At 33.7% G+C, this 20,901-nt stretch overlaps 1 protein-coding gene across 1 annotated transcript in view; it reads left to right on the forward strand.

Moving 5' to 3' along the window:
• The first annotated feature begins 2,076 nt into the window (after window positions 1–2,076).
• The window catches only part of LOC133326972 (uncharacterized), a 108,799-nt gene continuing 89,974 nt past the window's right edge, over window positions 2,077–20,901 (forward strand). Inside the window, exon 1 of the mRNA XM_061535584.1 lies at window positions 2,077–2,086. Within this exon, the coding sequence (XP_061391568.1) occupies window positions 2,078–2,086 (9 nt within the window). The 5' untranslated portion in view covers window position 2,077. The remainder of the gene's footprint in view (window positions 2,087–20,901) is intronic.

The raw sequence follows: 20,901 nt of genomic DNA on the forward strand, positions 1-20,901 counted from the left end.
AAGAGTACTGAATTATGTCCGCGAAGTTTTGTTAAAATCGGTTCAGATTTAGATATAGCTCTCATTTATAGCTTCGTGCGACTTTTTGTAAATGATACACCAAACTCCCAATATTTGTCCGATTGAGCAAAATTTTGCATAGCGAATGCAATTGTGGAAAAAATGATCTGTGATAAAGGTTGTTGAGATCGGTTCAGATTTTGATGTAGGTCATATATATATATATATATATATATATATATATTCGTTCTATTTTATGTAAATGGTGCACCGAAGGGCTTATGTTTTTTCGATTTACTTGAAATTCGGCAGATGGTATTAAATTGAATATAGAGTGATAACAAAACACAAATGATTTACATATAGCTCCCATATATAATTTTACAGGATTTCATATGGTACATCAAAGAATCCAATCCATGCAATTTTTCGTTGCTTTCAGAATTGTATGTGAATGGGGTTTTTTTCAATTTGTTCAAATATCAATGGTCCTCCAAAGATTCTATGACTGTTCTATATATAGGATATTGTAGATATTAACATATCTTCTATGTACCCATAGTGGTGAAGGGTATCATAAAGTCGGCCCCATCCGACTTTTGAACTTTCCTTACAGTTTTTTAATAAATCTATGCCTGTATAAAATTTTTTTTAATCCACGTCTATATACAAATTATTTTTTTTAATAAATTTACGCCTATATTTTTAATCCACGTCTGTATAAAATTTGTTTTAATAAATCTACGCCTATTCTTTTTTAATCAACGCCTATATATTTTTTTAATAAATCTAGGCCTTTATTTTTTTATCCACGCATATTCAAAAATATTTTCTTAATTTCTATACCTATAAAAATGTCTATCTCTAAAAAAATATTATTTCTAGAATATATTTTTCAAAACTCAATATTTACCATTTTTTTACTTTTAAAAGAAGAAGAATTTTTTTATTTAAAAGAAATTTATTTAAAAGAAAATCTGTGAATAAAAAAAATTATGCATTAAATTTATTTTTTTTAATTCACGACTATTATTTTTATAAAATATTTTTTGTAAAACCCTCACCTATAGGTCTATTAGTCAGAAAGTAAATTTTGGAATACTTGCTCAAATTTCACCCCTAATGCATTTATCTGTTTACTGTTTTTGTTTCTGTGTGTTGGTCACCAAAATCACTCAATATTCTCTCTCTAACTCAATTACAAAGAGCTTTGCTCATTTAAATCACAACCTAACAGTTCTGTGTATTGGTGGTTTCTTATCAAACATGAGTGAGTGCTCTTGTTTTGTGTTCAAGCTCATGTTAAAGGTGTTGTGGTGGGTTGCCACACTCATGTTGGAGAGCCACAAATCTTAACATTTTGAGCATTAAATTCATTCTGTAAAATGAGCGAATGTTTTAATGCTTAAATATAAAACCAACAAAGCATATCCGTTGAAATTCATTAAACGTCTTACTTCCATAGTTAGCACTCACTGTTAGCGTTAATAACGTTCGATTCAGTTTTACGTTATTATTTTTTATTTCGAATTAGAAAAAAATTCAATACAATTTTTTACCTCTCGTAAAGAAAATCAATTGTATTTCGGTTTTCTTTTTTTAAGTTTGCGAAACCCCTTTTTTTCTTGCAATTAGAGGTGCAGTGTTAACAAATTTTATCGGCCACATTAGTTTCGTGTAAAAAAAATACAACAACAATTTTGAAATTTTGTGATTACTACAATATCATTTTGTTAGTTGTCCAAAAAAATAAAAAAATAACAAAATTTAATAAAAAATTATTAAAAATAAATCAAAAAATATTTTAAAAATTCCAACCACATAAAAGTGTTATCAAAAAATTATAATTTATTTAAATTGCTGTCCGAAAAAAAAATTCAATTTGGAAAAAAATATATAACAAAAAAAAATTACAATTATTAGTAATTTAAGTGTTAAATAATAATACACAAAAAAATCGAAGCAAAAGAAATTCAAATCTAATTACACTTGATTACAAGTCAACTCCACACTTCATCAACGCTCCAGCTAGCCAGCCGCTACAACAAACAAAAAAACCAACAACACAACCATCAATATGAAATTTGTAAGTAATAGCTTAGAGTTTAGCGTGTTTTTTCTTCTACTCCTGCAACCACCAGCAATCAAATGAAGTTTAATTTGGAGAGCAAATCCATTTTTTTGGTTACATTTTGTTTTGAATTTATTGTTGTTGTAGTTTTTCGCTTGCTTTGAATTATTGATATTGAGCTGAAATATGTGTATGTGGATGGATACCTGTGTCTGTGATTTAGCTGTGCAACACGTTTGTTGCTTAAGTCTTTTGTTTGTTTGCTTGCTTTTATATTTATATATAAATAACAAAATATATGGTTATTAGCAGAAAGAGGGAGGTAATATGTATGTTTGTATGTGCAATGTTATGGTTTGTGCCTGGGAAACAGGATGATGGAGTTTTTTGAGAGCAATTAAAATACTTGTGGGGTATTTTGTATGTAAATTATATGCAGCCGTATTTAGGAAATTTAATGCGAATGGTATTTTTTTGAATTTATTATATATAAAAACCATTTCAAATAATAAAAAAAAAATTGGGCGGAAAATTGGAAAATTGAAAATTTATTTATTTAAAAAAAAAAAAAAAAAAAAAAAAAAAATGGTTTGTAACAAGTAATTTTTTAGCAAAATAAAAATATTTTGTATAATATCAACATGTATAAAAATTATATTTTTTGATATTGTATATAAAAATTTTTATTAAATATTAGACTTCAATTGGGAGGATAATTAGATTAAAAATTGACTTATAAATACATTTTCAAGAATCGTGAACAATAGCTATATTTCCGTCAAATACGTTTCAAAAACTCTCTTATAAAATCCACGCTATAAATTAAAAAAATATTAAATCTTTTAAAATATATTGTTTAAAAGATCAGTGTAAAAAAATAATGAATAAAAAACTACGCCAACAAAAATTTACTTGAAAATCCCCGCTTATAATTCTTTAAGAAATCCCAATTCTTTAAGAAATTCCAGTCTGTAAAAAATATATTTTTTTTTAAATCAGCGTCAAAAAAGAAGTTAAATAAATAATAAAATCATTTTTAAAAGAATAAGACATATTTTTTATAATATTCACACCTATAAATTTTATCATTTAGGATATAAAGGCCCATAAAAAGTTTTTAAAATAATGTTTTATATTAACGCATTATAAAAATTAATTTCCAAAACAAAAAACAACTCCCACAAAAAAACCTTATAAATTATTTTGTAAGAAATGTACATTATAAGTCCGGGAATTTGTTAAAATTTATCTTGCTAATAATAATAATTTGCTAATTAACAGGATTTTTTCCTATCATTGAGTTTCCGATGAATATTTGTGTACCATGGCGCGTATTACTAGTGTCGTTATGTATACGCAACTTGTTAAATTCCATATAAATAATATTATAACAAGATTTAAAATGTTTTTGGAGTTTTCTTTTTTTAATAAAATGGAAAATTGGGATAGAAAAATGACTTTTATTTAATTACTTTCGTCAAGAAATTGGAATATGTGCCTAGGACCATATAAAACCCTGTAAAAGGGCTTTATAAGAGGGCTTCACACAAAGGCCTGTCATACAAATACAGACTGGCGGACATGGCTAAATAAACATAATTTCTTTTCTTATCATGGATTTTCCTATGAATATTTGTGAACCATCGTGTCGTTATGAATCCGCAACCTTTTGAATTTCTTATAACTACTCTAAAAAGTTAAAAACATCTTTTTTTTCTTTTTAAAAATATGTTTAATTTTGAAAAATTTCCTAGGACTCTTCATTTTATTTTTAACCCCTCCATATTCGATAATCATGAAGTTCCCGATGAATATTTGTGTACCAGCGAGTGTACGAAAGTGTACGAAACCTATTGAATTTCTCATAAATACTCTAAAAAGTTAAAAAGAAAAATGTTTTTGGCTGAAATGCAGTATTTTTATACCCTAAACAACTATGTTGTCAGGGTGTTATAGCTTTGTGCAGCCTCAAGAGTTTGTAACGCCGCGAAATATTGGACCCACCTTTAAGTGGGTCCAATATTTCGTCATATCTGGACCAGATGAGTCGATCTAGACATGTGTGTCCGTCCGTCTGTCCATTATATTTTGTAAAAACCCGATACAGGCCACAGTTATGGACCAATCTTCACGGTCCTACAAATTTTGCACGTAGAACCGGTTCTGGCCAATGAAGGCCGCTATTGTTTTTAGTAAAGATCGGTTAATATTTAGGGGATGAAATGGACCAAATACTTAATTTTTGTCGGTTTTTCTGGTCGCTCCACGGGTCGCAATTATGACCCAAACATCGCAAATTTTTACATGGAGAAGGGGATTGGGTCAAAGAATAAGCATGCTTGATTTGAAAACGATCGGTCAATATATAGCGGGTCAAATGGACTCTGAATTTTGTGTGAAAAAATACAAAATTTTTATTCTATGGCGTATATATTTACTTCTGAAGGACATAGACCCAAGAAGTTGATAGTATATCACAGAGGAGTGGTTTACTTTAAATTTGACACCAATTATATTGTCGTATGTACTCGGATGTGGGAGTTACACTTAAATATTTACAGGTGCTTACGTACTCAGATATTATTTAGTAACCCATTACAACACTATAGGGCGGAAATATGGCGCTCATCGCTTTGAAATTTTCCATTAGTATCCAGGTATGGTCAAGGACAACGCCTATCATTTTCGGTGATGATCATTGGGATGAAGTGGACCGACAACTTAATTTTGTTTTTGTTTTTTCGAGTCGATCTACAGGCCACATTTGAAAGCCGAACATCAAAAAACAACCCACGTTGAAGGGAATCTGGACAAGTAAATAGAAGGACTGTACTGAATATTGGTAATATTTGTTGACCTCTAGTGGGTCAAGAAGATGCAAACATCGCGAAATATTGCCCAAGTCAAGAATGTAGTACCACAGAAAGTTAGATGTTCCAGGAACTTGTGTAGGGTGTCATATGATCGGCCCCGCCCGACTATACTGCTCTGTTCACTTGTTTATTTTTATATCCTTCACCACACAGTGGTCTTGTACTGTATTTATGTCTTTGTGCATATGTTTGTAACAGGCAAAAGGAATCGAGATAGACCCACGGTTTCTTTTGAGAATATGAATAGAATCACTTTCTAAGTCGATTTATGCATGTCCGTTCGACCGCCCGTCCGTTGATGTTAAATTGTAAGCAAAGTTCAGGTCGCATTTATAATCCGATTTCGATGAAATTTGGCACAGCTCATTTATTTGACCAAGGACGAACCTTATTAAAATTGGTGAAAATCGGTTGAGATTTAGATATAGCTCCCATATATATTTTCGTCCGATTTGAGGTAAATGGTGTACCAAAGTCCCTATATATATTTTGATTTATACGAAATTTGGTATAGCCTACTGGATTAAGTCTAGAATTAAGTCCTATATATTCTTCGATTTGCACAAAATTTGGCACAGCATACTGAATGAAGTCTAGAGTGATGTGTGCTAAGTTTCGTGCAAATCGGTTCAGATTTAGATATGGCTTTCATATATATTTTCATCCGATTTAAGGTAATTGGTGCACCAAAGTCTCTGAAAATCGCTCGATTTGCACGAAATGTGTCATAGCGTAGTGAATTAAGTCTAAAATAATGTGATCAAAGTTTCGTAAAAATCGGTTCAGATTTAGATATATCTCCCTTATATATTTCGTCCGATTTTATGTAATTGGCACACCAAAGTCCCTACATATCTTTAGATTTGCACGAATTTTGGTATAGGTATAGGGACCACGCTTTGCTGGTCTTAGCAAAATTAAAAACTTCATTCTTCACAGCTCTTCAAAAAATAATCTTTAAAAAATCGAAGCATTGTTGGTCCTAAAAAATATTTTTTTAAATTCTCTTTTTGTGGGTTTTTGAAGAAATATTTGCTACTAATTAAATTCCCTTAAATCGTCACTTTTCCGACTTATTTAAATAACACAATATTGTCGAAAAAATACGCTTTGCTTATATTATTTATGAAATCCAACCTTTTTCCTCTGAATATTTTTTTTATAAGTGAATAACAATTTTTAAATACATATATCTCAGTCTACATTATCATCATAATTGACCCTATTTGGTAGCTAACCATAATATTTCTATATTTTTTTTAATTTCTTATTTTGTTGTAGGTTATAAACAAATAACTCAACACAAAACTATGGAATGTTGATTTTTACATCGAATTTACATAACTTTTTTTGTTTCTATGTTACTATGTGAATTTACTTCTTTGTCATGTAATATTATTATTCATACATCTGTAGCTTATTTAAGAAAAAATTAATAACTTCCCATAACATTCAAAATACCTAACACTAATTTTCACAACACAGCAACCACATTTTTATACCCTACACAACTATGTTGTCAGGGTATTATAGCTTTGTGCAGCCCCAAATGTTTGTAACGCCGCGAAATATTGGTCCTAGACATACCTTTAAGTATACCGATCGTCATATCTCGACTAGCTGAATCGATCTAGATATGTGTGCTCGTCTGTCTGTCCATTATAATTTGTAAACCACAGTTATGGACCAATCGAAATTTTGCATGTAGGATGGGTTCTGGCCAATGAAGACCCCTATTGTTTTTGGAAAAGATCGGTTAATATTTAGGGGATGAAATGGACCAAATACTAAATTTTTGTCGGTTTTTCTGGTCGCTCCAGAGGCCGCAATTATGGCCCAAACACTGTGAATTTTTGCATGGAGAAGGGGATCGGGCCAGAGAATAAGCATGCATGTTTTGATAAAGATCGGTCAATATTTAGCGGCTCAAATGGACCCTGACTTTTGTGTGAAAAATGACAAAATTTGTATTCTATGGCATATATATTTACTCCTGGAGGATGTAGACCCGAGGAGTTGATAGAATATCCAAGAGGAGTGGTTGGCCTTTAAATTGATACCAAATATAGTGATGTATCTACTCAGATGTGGGAGTTACATTCAAATATTTACAGGTGCTTACGTATTCAGATATTATTTAGTAACCCATTACCACATTAGAGGGGAAATATCGCGCTGATGGCTTTGAAATTTGTCATGAAGTTCCAGTTATGGTCAAGAACAACGCCTACAATTTTCGATGATGATCAGATTAAAATTTTGGGATGAAATGGACCGAAAACTTAATTTTTGTGTGTGTTATCCGAAAATCACAACACAACCCACCGTGAAGGTAATCTGGACAAGTAATTAGAAGGACTGTACTGAATATTCGAAAAAAGTAAGAAGAGGTGTTGTTGACCTCTAATCGGACAAGAGGGGGCAAATATCATGAAATATTACTCAGACTCGGAATAAACATCCTCAGAAAGTTAGAGTTCGTGGTAGTTGTGTAGGGTATCGTATGGTCGGCCCCGTCCGACTATACTGCTCCGCTCACTGGTTTTATATACTTTTTTTGTGTGCAGTTTGTGGACTACTGTTGCGGTGGTATTTTAGCTCTAGACCTGTCGTGATAAGCTCCAATAATTATGGTCAATAGATGATGGAGAAAAAATATTAATACTATTTTGGTTAATTAAAAGAAATAATTTTACTATTCCTTGCCACAACGGTTTACACTTCATATTTTTATACCCTACACAACTATGTTGTCAGGGTATTATAGCTTTGTGCAGCCCCAAGAGTTTGTAACGCCGCGAAATATTGGTCCTAGACCCACCTTTAAGTATACCGATCGTCCTATCTCGACTAGCTGAGTCGATCTAGACATGTGTGTCCGTCCGTCCGTCTGTCCATTATAATTTGTAAACACGATACAGGCCAAAGTTATGGACCAATCTTCACGAAATTTTACATGTAGGATGTATTCTGGCCAAAGAAGACCCCTATTGCTTTTGGTAACGATCCGTTAATATTTAGGGGATGAAATGGACCAAATACTTAATTTTTGTCGGTTTTTCTGGTCGCTCCAGATGCCGCACTTATGGTCCGAACACCGTGAAATTTTACATGGAAAAGGAGATCGGGCCAAAGACTGACTTTTGTGTGAAAAATTACAACATTTTTATTCTGGGGCGTATATACTTGCTCCTGAAGGACATATACTCGAGATGTTGATAGTTTGTCCAAGATGAGTTGTTGACCTTCAAATTTATACCAGTTATATGGCTTTATGTAGTCTGATGTGGGAGTTATACGTAATTTGGTAAAGGTAACTATGTGTATAGTTATACTATTACTCCATTAGAGGACGGAAATGTCGCGCTGATCGCTTTGAAATTGTACATGAAGTTCCGATTATGGTCAAGGACGACGCCTACAGTTTTCGGTGAAGTTGAGATTTCATTCAGGGGGTGCAATGACCCGAAAACTTTAATTTTGTCAGCTTTTCTAGGCGCTCTAGAGTCAATTACTATATGCAGAACATCACATATTTTACAAGGTGAAGGGGATCTGACCAAATACTTAGAGCGGGTGTTTAGATGATGATCGTTCAATATTCCGAGGTCAAATCAACCAAAACCCAATGTGACCATTTTTTATTTTCTAGCGTAAAAATTCACTTCAAGAAAAACATTTTTGGAAGTTGTTGATCTATAATCGGTAAAAAGCGTGTTAATATCACGAAATACAGGCTCACTTTTCGTGGTACATTTTTTATTTTACTGGTTTTAAATTTTTTTTGTTATCTACACATTTGAAGTTTGAAGCCAATATTTACCTTCATCTGTCTATATGACTGTTCGGAAAACTTTAATCATATGATAATTTATACTACTGCAAGATATATGAGATATATGACTTTATTTCTACTTTGCCTTTTCTTTAAACATATTACCACAAAAAAAATCACTGACATACACACATAGGCACACACACACACAATGTGTCTGGCTAATAATAAAAAGAACCACCACTCCATGCTTAATAATAACTGCAAAAAATAAAAAAAATATCAAACAAAAAAATAATCATAAAAACGCCACCGAATCAAGTCAATAAAACGTAAATCTTAATTTGTGACTAACTCTTAAATCTTCGAACAAACATCGGCCGGCCATAAGTCGTTAACAGATTGACCACATATCTTTATTGGCTGTAAATGTGTGTATGTATGTGTGTGTTTGTTTGTTTTGTGTGCGATTTTTTTTAAACGCAACAATTAAGCCAGAGAATGAACAAAAACGGCAATCAATTATTAATAGTGCAAAAAAAATTTACAACAACATAACTATAATACCAATACCATGAATGGAGCAACAACAACAATATACGCACATTGAAAAAAAATACAACAACAACAATTGGATTTAGACTTGAAGACAATATCCATATTTTTGCATATGGACATTAAAATGCAACTGGTGATATATTTTGTTTTTTTTTGTATATTCTGCGGCCGATTCATTGGGGGGTCATAGAGTATGGGAAGCTGGCATGGAAGCACACGGTAGTTCTAGAGGGAAACAGTGGGTGAAATCAGATATAAAAAGATAGCCCATATTAAATTTCCTTATTAAAGTTTCATAAAATAATGTGGTTATCTCAAAGAAATATTTCTTAAAAAAATTCACGCCTTGTTCTTTTTTTTTTTAGCTGGCTTGTGACAGAACTTCAGTTCCATAGGCCGAGCTTAAAAAAGATTTCCAAGCGCGTCGGTCTTTTGTGCAGTTTTTCCAATTTGAAAGACCATGTTCGGCAATGTTGTCTTCCACTTGATCTTTCCACATTATTCGTGGCCTTTCCCTTCTGCGTGAACGATCACCTGGTTTGCTTTTATATGCCCATTGGGCTGGGGCATCCATTCTCACAACATGACCTAGCCAACGTAGTCGCTGCAGCTGAATACGTCTAACAATGCCGATGTCTGAGAATAGATGGTACAGCTCGTGATCGGCCTATATATCTTTCGGAGAATTTTTCTCACAAACACTCCAAGAGCTGTGTTATCTGCTTGTGTAAGTACCCATGTTTCAGATCCATATAATAGCACGGGTAGTATGAGCATCTTGTAGGGTGTGAGTTTGGTCTGGCGGGAGGTGGCCTTGTGTCTAAACAGCTTACTTAAACCATAGTAGCATCTGTTGGTCATCTCAATCCTTTTCCGAATTTCAAAACTGATACCATTCATTTTGTTGATGGTGGTAACAAGGTATATATAATCTTTGACCAGCTCGAAGCTGTAGTTCTCAAGTTCCACAGTTGGTCCGAGTCTACTGGACGTCATGACCGTTGATACCATCAGCTTGGTCTTCTCGCCGTTTACTGCCAAAACCACTTTAGCAGACTCTTCTCAATTTGCTCAAAGATGGCTGTTACCGCTCGCAATGTTCGACCCATTATGTCGATATCATGGGCGTAGGCGAGTAACATGTGTTCTTTGGTGTACAGAGTGTCATTTCTGTTCACCTTTGCCTCTCGTAGGACTTTTTCCAGCAGGATGTTAAAAAGGTCACACGACAAACTGTCACCTTGTCTGAATCCTCGTTCGGTATTAAAGGGCCGAGAGGTTCTTTCCGACTTTAACTGCTGATCTTGTGCCAGTTAAAGTTATCCTGCATAGCCGAATTAATTTTGCAGGAATGCCAAACGTAGACATGGCTTTAAACACCTCTGAACGGATAGGGCTGTCGAATGCGGCTTTATAGTCGACAAATAGGTGGTATGAGTCGATGTGTTTTTCATGGGTCTTTTCCTGGATTTGGGGCAAAGTGAAAATCTGGTCAAGGGTGCATTTGCCAGGTCTGAAGCCGCATTGGTATGGTCCAATAATGTCATTGACCATTGGCTTCAATCGTTCACACAGCACACTGGATAGCACTTTTTATGCGATGGGAAGGAGGCTTATTCCTCTATAGTTGTCACATATCTTGTCTCCGTTTTTGTGCACAGGACACAGGATGCTGAGGTTCCAATCATTGGGCATGCATTCCTCGAGCCAAATTGTACTAATCAGCTGGTGCATGCTCCTTACCAGCATCTGACCACCAGTCTTGAATAATTCGGCTAGTAACCCGTCGGCATCTGCTGCTTTAATATTCTTCAGCCGATTGTTTACTATTCTGACCTCATCTTGGCTAGGTGGTACACACTCTATACCATCATCTCTTATTGGTTCTGGGGTATCCTCTTCACCGCTACTATTTCATACCAAAAGTTTTTCAAAATGCTCCTTCCAGATCCTCAGCACGGCTTGTAACCCATCGGCACCTGCTGCTTTATTATTCTTCAGCCGATTGATTGTTACTCTGACCTCATCTTGGCTAGGTGGTGTACACTCTATACCGTCATCTTTTATTGGTTCTGAGGTATCTTCTTCACCACCACTATTTGATACCAGAAGCTTTTCAAAATGGTCCTTTCCGATCCTCAGCACGCAGTCTGTATCAGTCACCAGGTTTCCTTCTTCATCTCTACAGGAGGATATGCCTGCACCAAAACCTTCGGTTTGGTGTTTTACTCGTTGGTAAAATTTTCGGACTTAATTTTGACTCCTGTACATCTCGATTTACTCACGCTCACGTTTTTCTTGTTCTTTCTTCTTTTTTTTGAAAACATGTTTCTCCTCTCTCCTTTGCTCCCGATAATTCTCCATCACATTACGTGTTGCTACTGTCTGCAGGGTTGCCCTATATGCTGCGTTTTTCACATCAGTAGCATTACGACATTCCTGATCGTACCATGGGTTTCTTGGTGGTGGTTTTTGGTACCCAAGTGTTGCTTTTGCTGCAGTTTGTAGGGAGTGGGCAATTTTTTGCCATTGTGCTTCTATGCTATTATCGGGACAAGAAGTGATTTCGTCAAGCAGGTGGGTAAGATGAGAGGAGTAGGCTTCTGCTATCTGTTGTGTTTGCAGCTTTTCGACGTCGAGTTTCCGTGTTACATTAGATCACACCTTTGCTTCTAGATTAAAACGGGTGCGAACCTTGGCTGCCACAAGGTAATGGTGCGAATCGATATTCGCTCCTCGGATCGATCGAACGTCTAATTCACTGGATGAATGCCTTCCGTCTATCACAACACAATCAATTTCATTTCTCCTTGCTTGATCAGTAGAAATCTAGGTGGCCTTGCGTATATCGAGATGCTTGAATCTGGTGCTGCTAACTACAATGTTGTTTGCGAAGTCAATCAACCTCATGCCGTTTTCGGATGTTTCTCTATGAAGGCTGAATTTTCCGACGGTGGGGCCTTCCGATTTTTGCATTAAAATCTCCTAGCAGAATTTTAATGTCATGGCCAGGGCAGCGGTCATATGCTGTTTCTAGGCGCTCGTAAAATATGTCTTTTTTCTGTTCATCTTTATCTTCTGTCGGAGCATGGGCGCAAATAAGACTGATGTAGAAGAACTTTGCTTTTATGCGGATTATAGCAATTCCACGCTCATCTACTGAAGTGAATCTACAGACGAGGTCTTTTATTCTCCTGTTAACCATAAATCCGCAGCCAAATTCATGTCTCGTTTCATGGCAGCTACATTACAGGGCGTAATCATGCGATTTACTTACGCCAGTCCCTTTCCATCGAATTTCCTTTAAGGCAATAATATCGGCTTTGTACTTCTTGAGTTCATCCGCCATGGCGAATACTGCGCCTGTTCTGTACAACGTGCGCACATTCCAGCAGTGCAGATTCGCAGATCGTGGTTCCTTATACGTTTGCGGGGGTCGTAAACATTAGGAGGGGTTGGTTTTCTTTTTTCTTTGCTTTTTCATAGTAGGAGAGGTTTTCCGAGTGTGAGCAACTAACCCGACGCCTCAACCCATTTTTTATAGTTCTTATGGGTGAACTCGGGGCACATATCAGCTCCCTATTTCATCGGGTGATTATAAAAGCTACCCTAGGTGACCCCGCGGTGAGGTCAGTGTCCACAATTGAGATGAAAGAGTGAGGAAAATAAGCCTGGGCTTCGCCATGTTACCCCAAAAAAAAAAAAAAAAAAAAAAAAACTTTTAAAAAATTTACGCCTTGTGGTTTTTACAAAAAATATTTTTTAAAAAATCCACGCCTTGTGGTTTTCACAAAAAATATTTTTTAAAAAATCCACGCCTTGTGGTTTTCACAAAAAATATTTTTTTAAAAAATCTACGCCTTGTGGTTTTCAAAAAAATAATTTAAAAAAAAAATTTACGCCTTGTGGTTTTCACAAAAAATATTTTTTAAAAAATTTACGCCTTCTGGTTTTCACAAAAATTTTTTTTTTTAAATCTACGCCTTGTGGTTTTCACAAAAAATATTTTTTAAAAAATCCACGCCTTGTGGTTTTCACAAAAAAATATTTTTTAAAAAATCCACGCCTTGTGGTTTTCACAAAAAAATGTTTTTTAAAAAATCCACGCCTTGTGGTTTTCACAAAAAAATATTTTTTTAAAAAATCTACGCCTTGTGGTTGTCACAAAAAATATTTTTTAAAAAATCTACGCCTTAAAAAATATTTTTCAAAATTCCACTGTTCCTCTTAGTCTCACTTTTTATTATTTTGTTGCATGAATGCGTCCACTCGGCGTATGAAGTGAGCAGAAAAAAACACGCCAAAGATTTAGATAACATTTGACACATCGTTAAACTTTAAAAGTTAATTTCAGCGACTTATGGTAATGCGGTTCAAAGCAGAGAGTAAATAAACCAATTGCCATAAAGACCAAAACAACAGAAAACAGGCCTAAAAATCGATGTTGGTTGCCTCTCCGTTTGTGGTGGTCTTTCGTGGCCAAAACCAAAAACGAAAAAACAGAAACTGAATATCTTATGGCATGTCTTAATTAATTGCCATCATAAAAATTCCCACCATATATAAAATCTCAATATCAGAATAAATTAAACAATATGTAGATTTTGTTGGAGTTGTTGTTTTTCTAGTCGGCTGTTAAAGAGAAATCTCAAAATGAAATGAAAAAAATATTCAAAAAAAAAAAAAAATAAATAAATAAAAAATTCAAGCGAGATTTTTTTGTCTGCTGGAAGCTAAGTGAGGTAGGTAGTAGCGTATTCTATAACAGATGTTTGTTTTTCAAAAAAAAAAAAAACATTCAAAGTTTAAGCCAAGAAAATTAAAAAAAAAAAAAAAAAAAAAATTGCACATTCACACACTTCAATGTTGTCTGAACTCACACTCATATTTACTCACACACCTAGAGACTCACTTTGGTTGTTAACAAAACTACCGCCTTGTCACCCAACCAAAAAAAAAAGATGAATGGCTTGATGATGGTTATGCAGCCGCCGCTGCAGCAGCTACTGCTGACTTCACCCGGTGCTGCTTTGATGCCGATTGAATTAATTGCCAAGCACGAGTAGCAAAATTTATTACAAAGCGTATTTGCCGAAATGCACAAAAAATATACTGAAATCCACTGTAGGTTGCATTACAATACCACAGACAATAGAATTGTTGTTAATTATTGGCTACAGCATGCAATAGAGGTGCATTTTTTGTTGTTGTTGTTGTTATTGTCAATGACATAACCCGAGGGGGTTCTATAAAATATTTCCTATAAAAGTGCAATATTTTCTTGTGATGAATAATTTTCTTTACAATTTAACATCAACAGACGGACGGACATAAATCGGACGGCATAAATCGACCCAGAAAGTGATTCTATGCATATTCTCTAAAGGATCCATGGGTTTATCTCGTTTCCTTTTGCCTGATACAAACATATGCACAAAGACATAATACCCTGTCGTCATGAGCATAATGAGGAAATTAATATTGGCATCGAATACCAAATTTTGTAACAATCGGAAATACGTAGGATGTTTGGTATATCCTATGGAATTTCTAGAAAAATCTATGTAGTTTTAGACCCCCATATGACTTTCTAGATTAGTAGAAGCTTATAGAATTAAAAACCTTCGTAGGTGTCTTCTACGAAAAAATGTTCAACACGGATTTTCTATGGATTCTAATTCTAATTCCTCCGAAGTATACCTCCGTTGAAAAGAAGACCACGGTAGAGTAATCAATAATTAATAGGAGACCTCGGTCGGAGGCTTCCATGAAGTAAAAAAGCATCCACAGGTGTCCTCTATGGTATAAAATAGTATGTATGAAACTTGTATGCAATAGCGGGATATGTAGATCTCCCTAGCAATATATGCAATATTTTACACCCGTTGTAAACTCCTACACAATAGTAGGCAACATCTGTAGATGACTTCTGGAAAAAAAAACTTCAAAATAATTCAAATTATTAGGAAATTACCTCATGACATATTTCTAAAACAATAGCTTGAACGGTGGTTTTCTATAGAAACGTACTTCGATAATAAATACACCTCAGGTTTTCAAAAGTCTTTTTGATTAAAGAAAAATTCCTCAGACCTATGTAGACCCCTACAAATTTGTAGGCAAAATCCATAGGTGACTTCTGGAAAATATTCTTCGAAATTATTAATAGAATAGAAGAGCTTTGTAAGTCGATCTTAAAGAATTAAAGTCCTCCATAGGGATGCTATTCGATTTATTCGAAAAAATATTAAATTGAAAAGAAGCGAGAATTTTTTTATATAAAAACCAGTGATGGGAGCTCTAAAGTCAGGCGGGGACGACCCTACAAAACTACCTCGAAAATCTAACTTTCAGCGGTTCTATATTCTGAGCCTGGGCAATATTTCGCGATATTTGAACCCTCTTGAACGATTATAGTTCAACAGCTCCACTTTACGCCATAAAATACAAATTTTCTCACTTTAGGTTTTGATTGATGTGACCGTTGGCGGTTCTATGTTTTTGGTCACGTCCCCTTCAAGGTGTATAATATGCGATATTCTGCATATATTATTGGCCTCTAGAGCGACTAGAAAATTGGACGAAAACAAATTTCGGTTCATTGCGTCCCCCATCATCTTAACATCACCGAAAATTATATGCGTCGTTATTGAACATAACCAGAACTTAATGTAAAATTTCAAAAGCGATCATCCCTCTAGTGGGGTAATAATACTAAACAATATCGTAACACATAGACACCTTTAAATATTTACGTATAACTCCCAAATCCGAATACATACAGCCACAATTTAAAAGGACAACCACTCCCTATGGATATACTATCAACTTCTCGGGTCGATGTCCTTCAAGTGTAAATGTATACGCCCCAGAATACAAATTTTGTAATTTTTCACACTAAAGTCTGTGTTCATTTGACGCCATTAAAAATTGACCGTTCTTTAGCCAATCTTATTCTTTGGCCTGATCCTCTTCTCCATGCAAAATTTCGTGCTGTTCGGCACATAATTTTGGCCTCTAGAGCGACCAGAAAAGCGGACAAAATTAAAGTTTTCGGTCCATTTCATTACCTAAATATTAAGCGATCATTACCAAAATCATTAGGGGTCTTCTTTGGCCGGAACCAATAATACATGCAAGATTTAGTGACGATTGGTCCATAACTGTGACCTGTATCGTGTTTATAAATTGTAATGGACGGCTGGACACACATGTCTAGATCGGCTCAGCTAGTTGAGATATGACAATCGGTATACTTAAGTTGGGTCTAGGACCAATATTTAGCGGCTTTACAAAACGTTGGGGCTACACAAAGCTATAATACCCTGACAACATAGTTGTGTAGGGTATACTAACTGATGAAGGATATATGGTCTAGAAAGTCATACAGAGGTCTAAAATTGAATAGAAGAATACACTTCATAGCTTGAAGAATGGTTTTCTATAGAAACATACTTCCGGTGGTTTTTTTCTTCGATAAAAAATACACTTCAGGCCTTCAGAGTTCTGAGCTCTTCTATTTGTTTATAAAAAAGCATAATCAGGAGGCCTCACAGTTCACTGAAAATATTTTTTTATTTAAAAAAAATCTCATTCCACTAAGTAAAATTTTTTCAATGATAAATATATAAAATATCCTAAAGGCCGAGTTACAGCTACATCGGTTTGAAAATTCGGCTAGAATTTTAAAAATATTTTAAATAGGGCGGGGCTGTTATGTAAATGGAGGTATATTGATAATTGTTTCCCCTGAGAAATTGGAATGTCAAATATATCAATCATCGATAGTCTTCATGATACCAAAATTTTGAATTTTTTGTCAGGAAACAATTTGACAGTATGAAATACCTTTATACCAATAAATAGATCGGAAAATATTACTGATATCTTCAAAATAACTTTAAGGAAGGAAGGAAGGAAGGAAGGAAGATGAAATCCCAATTTACAGTCGTTTGCCGCTGGAAGATTAGACTGGGACCCAAAAAAATCTCTAAAGTTCAACGACACCCTTACATGGAAGGTATGTGAAAATTGGGATTTATTGTAACGATTTTATGGCAGGAGATGATATATCCATTGATAAATCGTACTTCGACCTTCAAAATACGTGATAAATCGCGGGACCATTATATGAGCCTTATGTTACATCGAAGATCTATATTTCGTTCTCTGTTAATCTTCCAAGCACACCTAATCTTAAATTATAGTTGGAAATCAGACAGGACCCTTATTTCAGGGCTATGTCGAAAAAATGGACCTATATTGAAAACTTTCTAGTCAAAATGAAGAAATTATAAACACTTCGGATTGGAAAATGCTCCTGGGACCATCATAACATATCTAAAATGGGACCTTTACATTTTCACAACATTGGCCTATATTGATTTTGGCAGGTGTGTCCGTCTGACCATTATAATTTATTATTGACCAGTACTCACGAAATGTATCAAGTGGGTTCGATTCTGCCCAACGACAGCATCTGTCGTACTTTATGTTAAGGTGACCCCTTTTCAATTTCGGTTTCAAAAAATAGGATTTTGGGTTTTTTAATTTAAAATTTATTTCAGATTTTTTTTTTGAAAAGTTTGTTTTTGGTTTGTTAATTTGAGAATATCTCTTTTGTTTTGTTTTTTAATTTTTGAAAATTTAACTGTTTTATGATTTTTTTTATTTTTTTGAATGTTTTTTTATATTTTTTTAAATTTTTTCCAAATTTCGATTTTATAAACAAAGTTTAAAATCTTCAATAACAACTCTAATCGCCCGGTCACGCATTGCAGCCTACCTAACCAAGGTCGCTGGCAAAATGGCAGTTAACAAAATTACAATGGCTTTGCACGCAACATTTTCAATGTTAACACATTGACTTAGTTTGTGTTTGTCATTTTTTGGAAAACACATACACACTCACACACAACACAATGTTGCAAGATACATGGAAATTAAATTATTGGATATTTATCCCGTCAGTTTTTATTAATTTATTGATCTATTAAATATGTGGTTTTCAAGTGAAAGTTTCAAATGACCTGAAAGTGTTTACGAAAATGTTCAAATCGCCTCTTTTGGACACCAGCAGCACCGAAATTTTACGAAGCTCCAGCTAGGCAGCGACAACTTTGATCTTGACCATTTGAGCAGCAGTTTATTTGACAGGTATCCATTAGATATTCGAAATAAAAACTGGTTGAAATTTTATATGTTTTTTTATTAAATATTTATGTACAGACAAACTTGGTTATCATGAAATTATATAATTATTATTATATTATTTCTTATGGAGTTGAAGAAATTGGCGTATCTTTTAATCAGGTTGTAGTGTACTTTAAAAATAAAAATTTTCCACTATGGAAAATTTTGTCTTATTTTTTTTTTGGGAGGAAAGATCGCATAATAATGTATTGCTTAATATAATAATTTAATTTAATAAATTTTTGAGTGGTCCCAAATATGGCTAAACAATTTAACAAAATTGACAGCTACATTAGGCGGAAATCGATGTAGATTTTTTTATTTATCAATGCTGTAATATGAGGGTGGGTTATGCTCGCCTTATTGTTACTTCAAAAAATATGTTTTTTTTAATGTATACTGTATAAAGGAAAGTCGGACAGGCCCGACTATATGATACCCTTCACCATTTTGGGTCTATTTCAAACTTAGCACACATCGTTCTAGGCTTAATTCAGTACGCTATACCAAAATTCGTGCAAATCGAAAGATTTTCAGGGACTTCCGTGCACCATTTACATTAAATGGGGCGAAAATATATATCAGAGCTGTATCTAAATCTGAACCGATTTTCACGGAACTTAGCACACATCATTCTAGACTTAATTTTGTGTGCTATACCAAATTTCGTGTGAATCGAATGATATATAGGGACTTTAGTGCACCATTTACATTAAATCGGAGGAAACTATATATGGGAGCTGCATCTAAATCTGAACCGATTTTCACCAACTTGAATAGGGTTTGTCCTTATGCCATAGAAGTGAGCTGTGCTAAATTTCATCCAAAGTTGATCATAAAGGCGACCTGTATTTTGTTAACAATTTAACATAAACAGACAGACAGAGGGACGGACCGAAATGCACAAAATGGCTCATAAAGTGATTCTATTCATATTCTCAAAAGGAACCACGTGTCTATCTCGTTTCCTTTTGCCTGTTACAAAACTCAACAACATTTGTTTTAATTCACGGTTCAAAAAAATCCTTTTTTTATAAAATTCCCGGCTTAAAAAATCCTTTTTTATAAAATTCCCGGCTTAAAAAATCCTTTTTTTATCAAATCCCCTGCTTAAAAAATCCTTTTTTATAAAATCCACGGCTTATAATTACTTTTAAAAAAATCCACGGCTTATAATTACTTTTAAAAAAATCCACGCCTTCAAAAATTTTTTTTTTAAATCCACGCCTTCCAAAAATATTATTTAAATATCCACGCCTTCATTTTTTTTTTAAATCCACGCCTTCCAAAAATATTATTTAAATATCCACGCCTTCAATTTTTTTTTAAATCCACGCCTTCAAATTTTTTTTAAATCCACGCCTTCAAATTTTTTTTTAATCCACGCCTTCAAAAATATTTTTTTTAAATCCACGCCTTCAAAAATATTTTTAAAAAATCCACGCCTTCAAAAAATATTTTTAAAAAATCCACGCCTTCAAAAAATATTTTTAAAAAATCCACGCCTTCAAAAAATATTTTTAAAAAAATCCACGCCTTCAAAAAATATTTTTAAAAAAATCCACGCCTTCAAAAAATATTTTTAAAAAATCCACGCCTTCAAAAAATATTTTTAAAAAATCCACGCCTTCAAAAAATATTTTTAAAAAAATCCACGCCTTCAAAAAATATTTTTAAAAAAATCCACGCCTTCAAAAAATATTTTTAAATAAATTCACGCCTTCAAAAAATATTTTTTTGAAAAATCCACGCCTTCAAAAAAATATTTTTAAATAAATTCACGCCTTCAAAAAATATTTTTTTAAAAATCCACGCATTCAAAATCTGTTTACATCCCCGCATTCAAAATCTTTTTACATCCCCGCATTCAAAAAATATATTTTAAAAATTTCACAACTTCAAAAAATATTTTTTTGAAAAATCCACGCCTTAAAAAAATATTATTTTGGAAAAATTTCACGCCTTCAAAAAATATTTTTTTGAAAAATCCACGCCTTAAAAAATATTATTTTGGAAAAATTTCACGCCTTCAAAAAATATTTTTTTGAAAAATTCATGCCTTCAAAAAATATTATTTTGGAAAAATCCACGCCTTCAAAAAAGATTTTTTAAAAAATCCACGCCTTATGTGCCCTTAGGTTTATTTCAAAAAAATATTTTTTAAAAAATCCACGCCTTATGTGCCCTTAGGTTTATTTCAAAAAAATATTTTTTAAAAAATCCACGCCTTATGTGCCCTTAAGTTTATTTCAAAAAAATATTTTTTAAAAAATCCACGCCTTATGTGCCCTTAGGTTTATTTCAAAAAATATTTTTTAAAAAATCCACACCTTATGTGGCCTTAGGTTTATTTTCAAAAAATATTTTTTAAAAAATCCACGCCTTATGTGGCCTTAGAAAAAATGTCCTTTAAAAAATCCACGCCTTATGTG

Source organism: Musca vetustissima, unplaced genomic scaffold (genome assembly GCF_032173495.1).
Source record: "Musca vetustissima isolate MV318-11 ecotype Yass unplaced genomic scaffold, APGP_CSIRO_Mvet_v1 utg854, whole genome shotgun sequence".
Lineage (NCBI taxonomy): Eukaryota > Metazoa > Arthropoda > Insecta > Diptera > Muscidae > Musca > Musca vetustissima.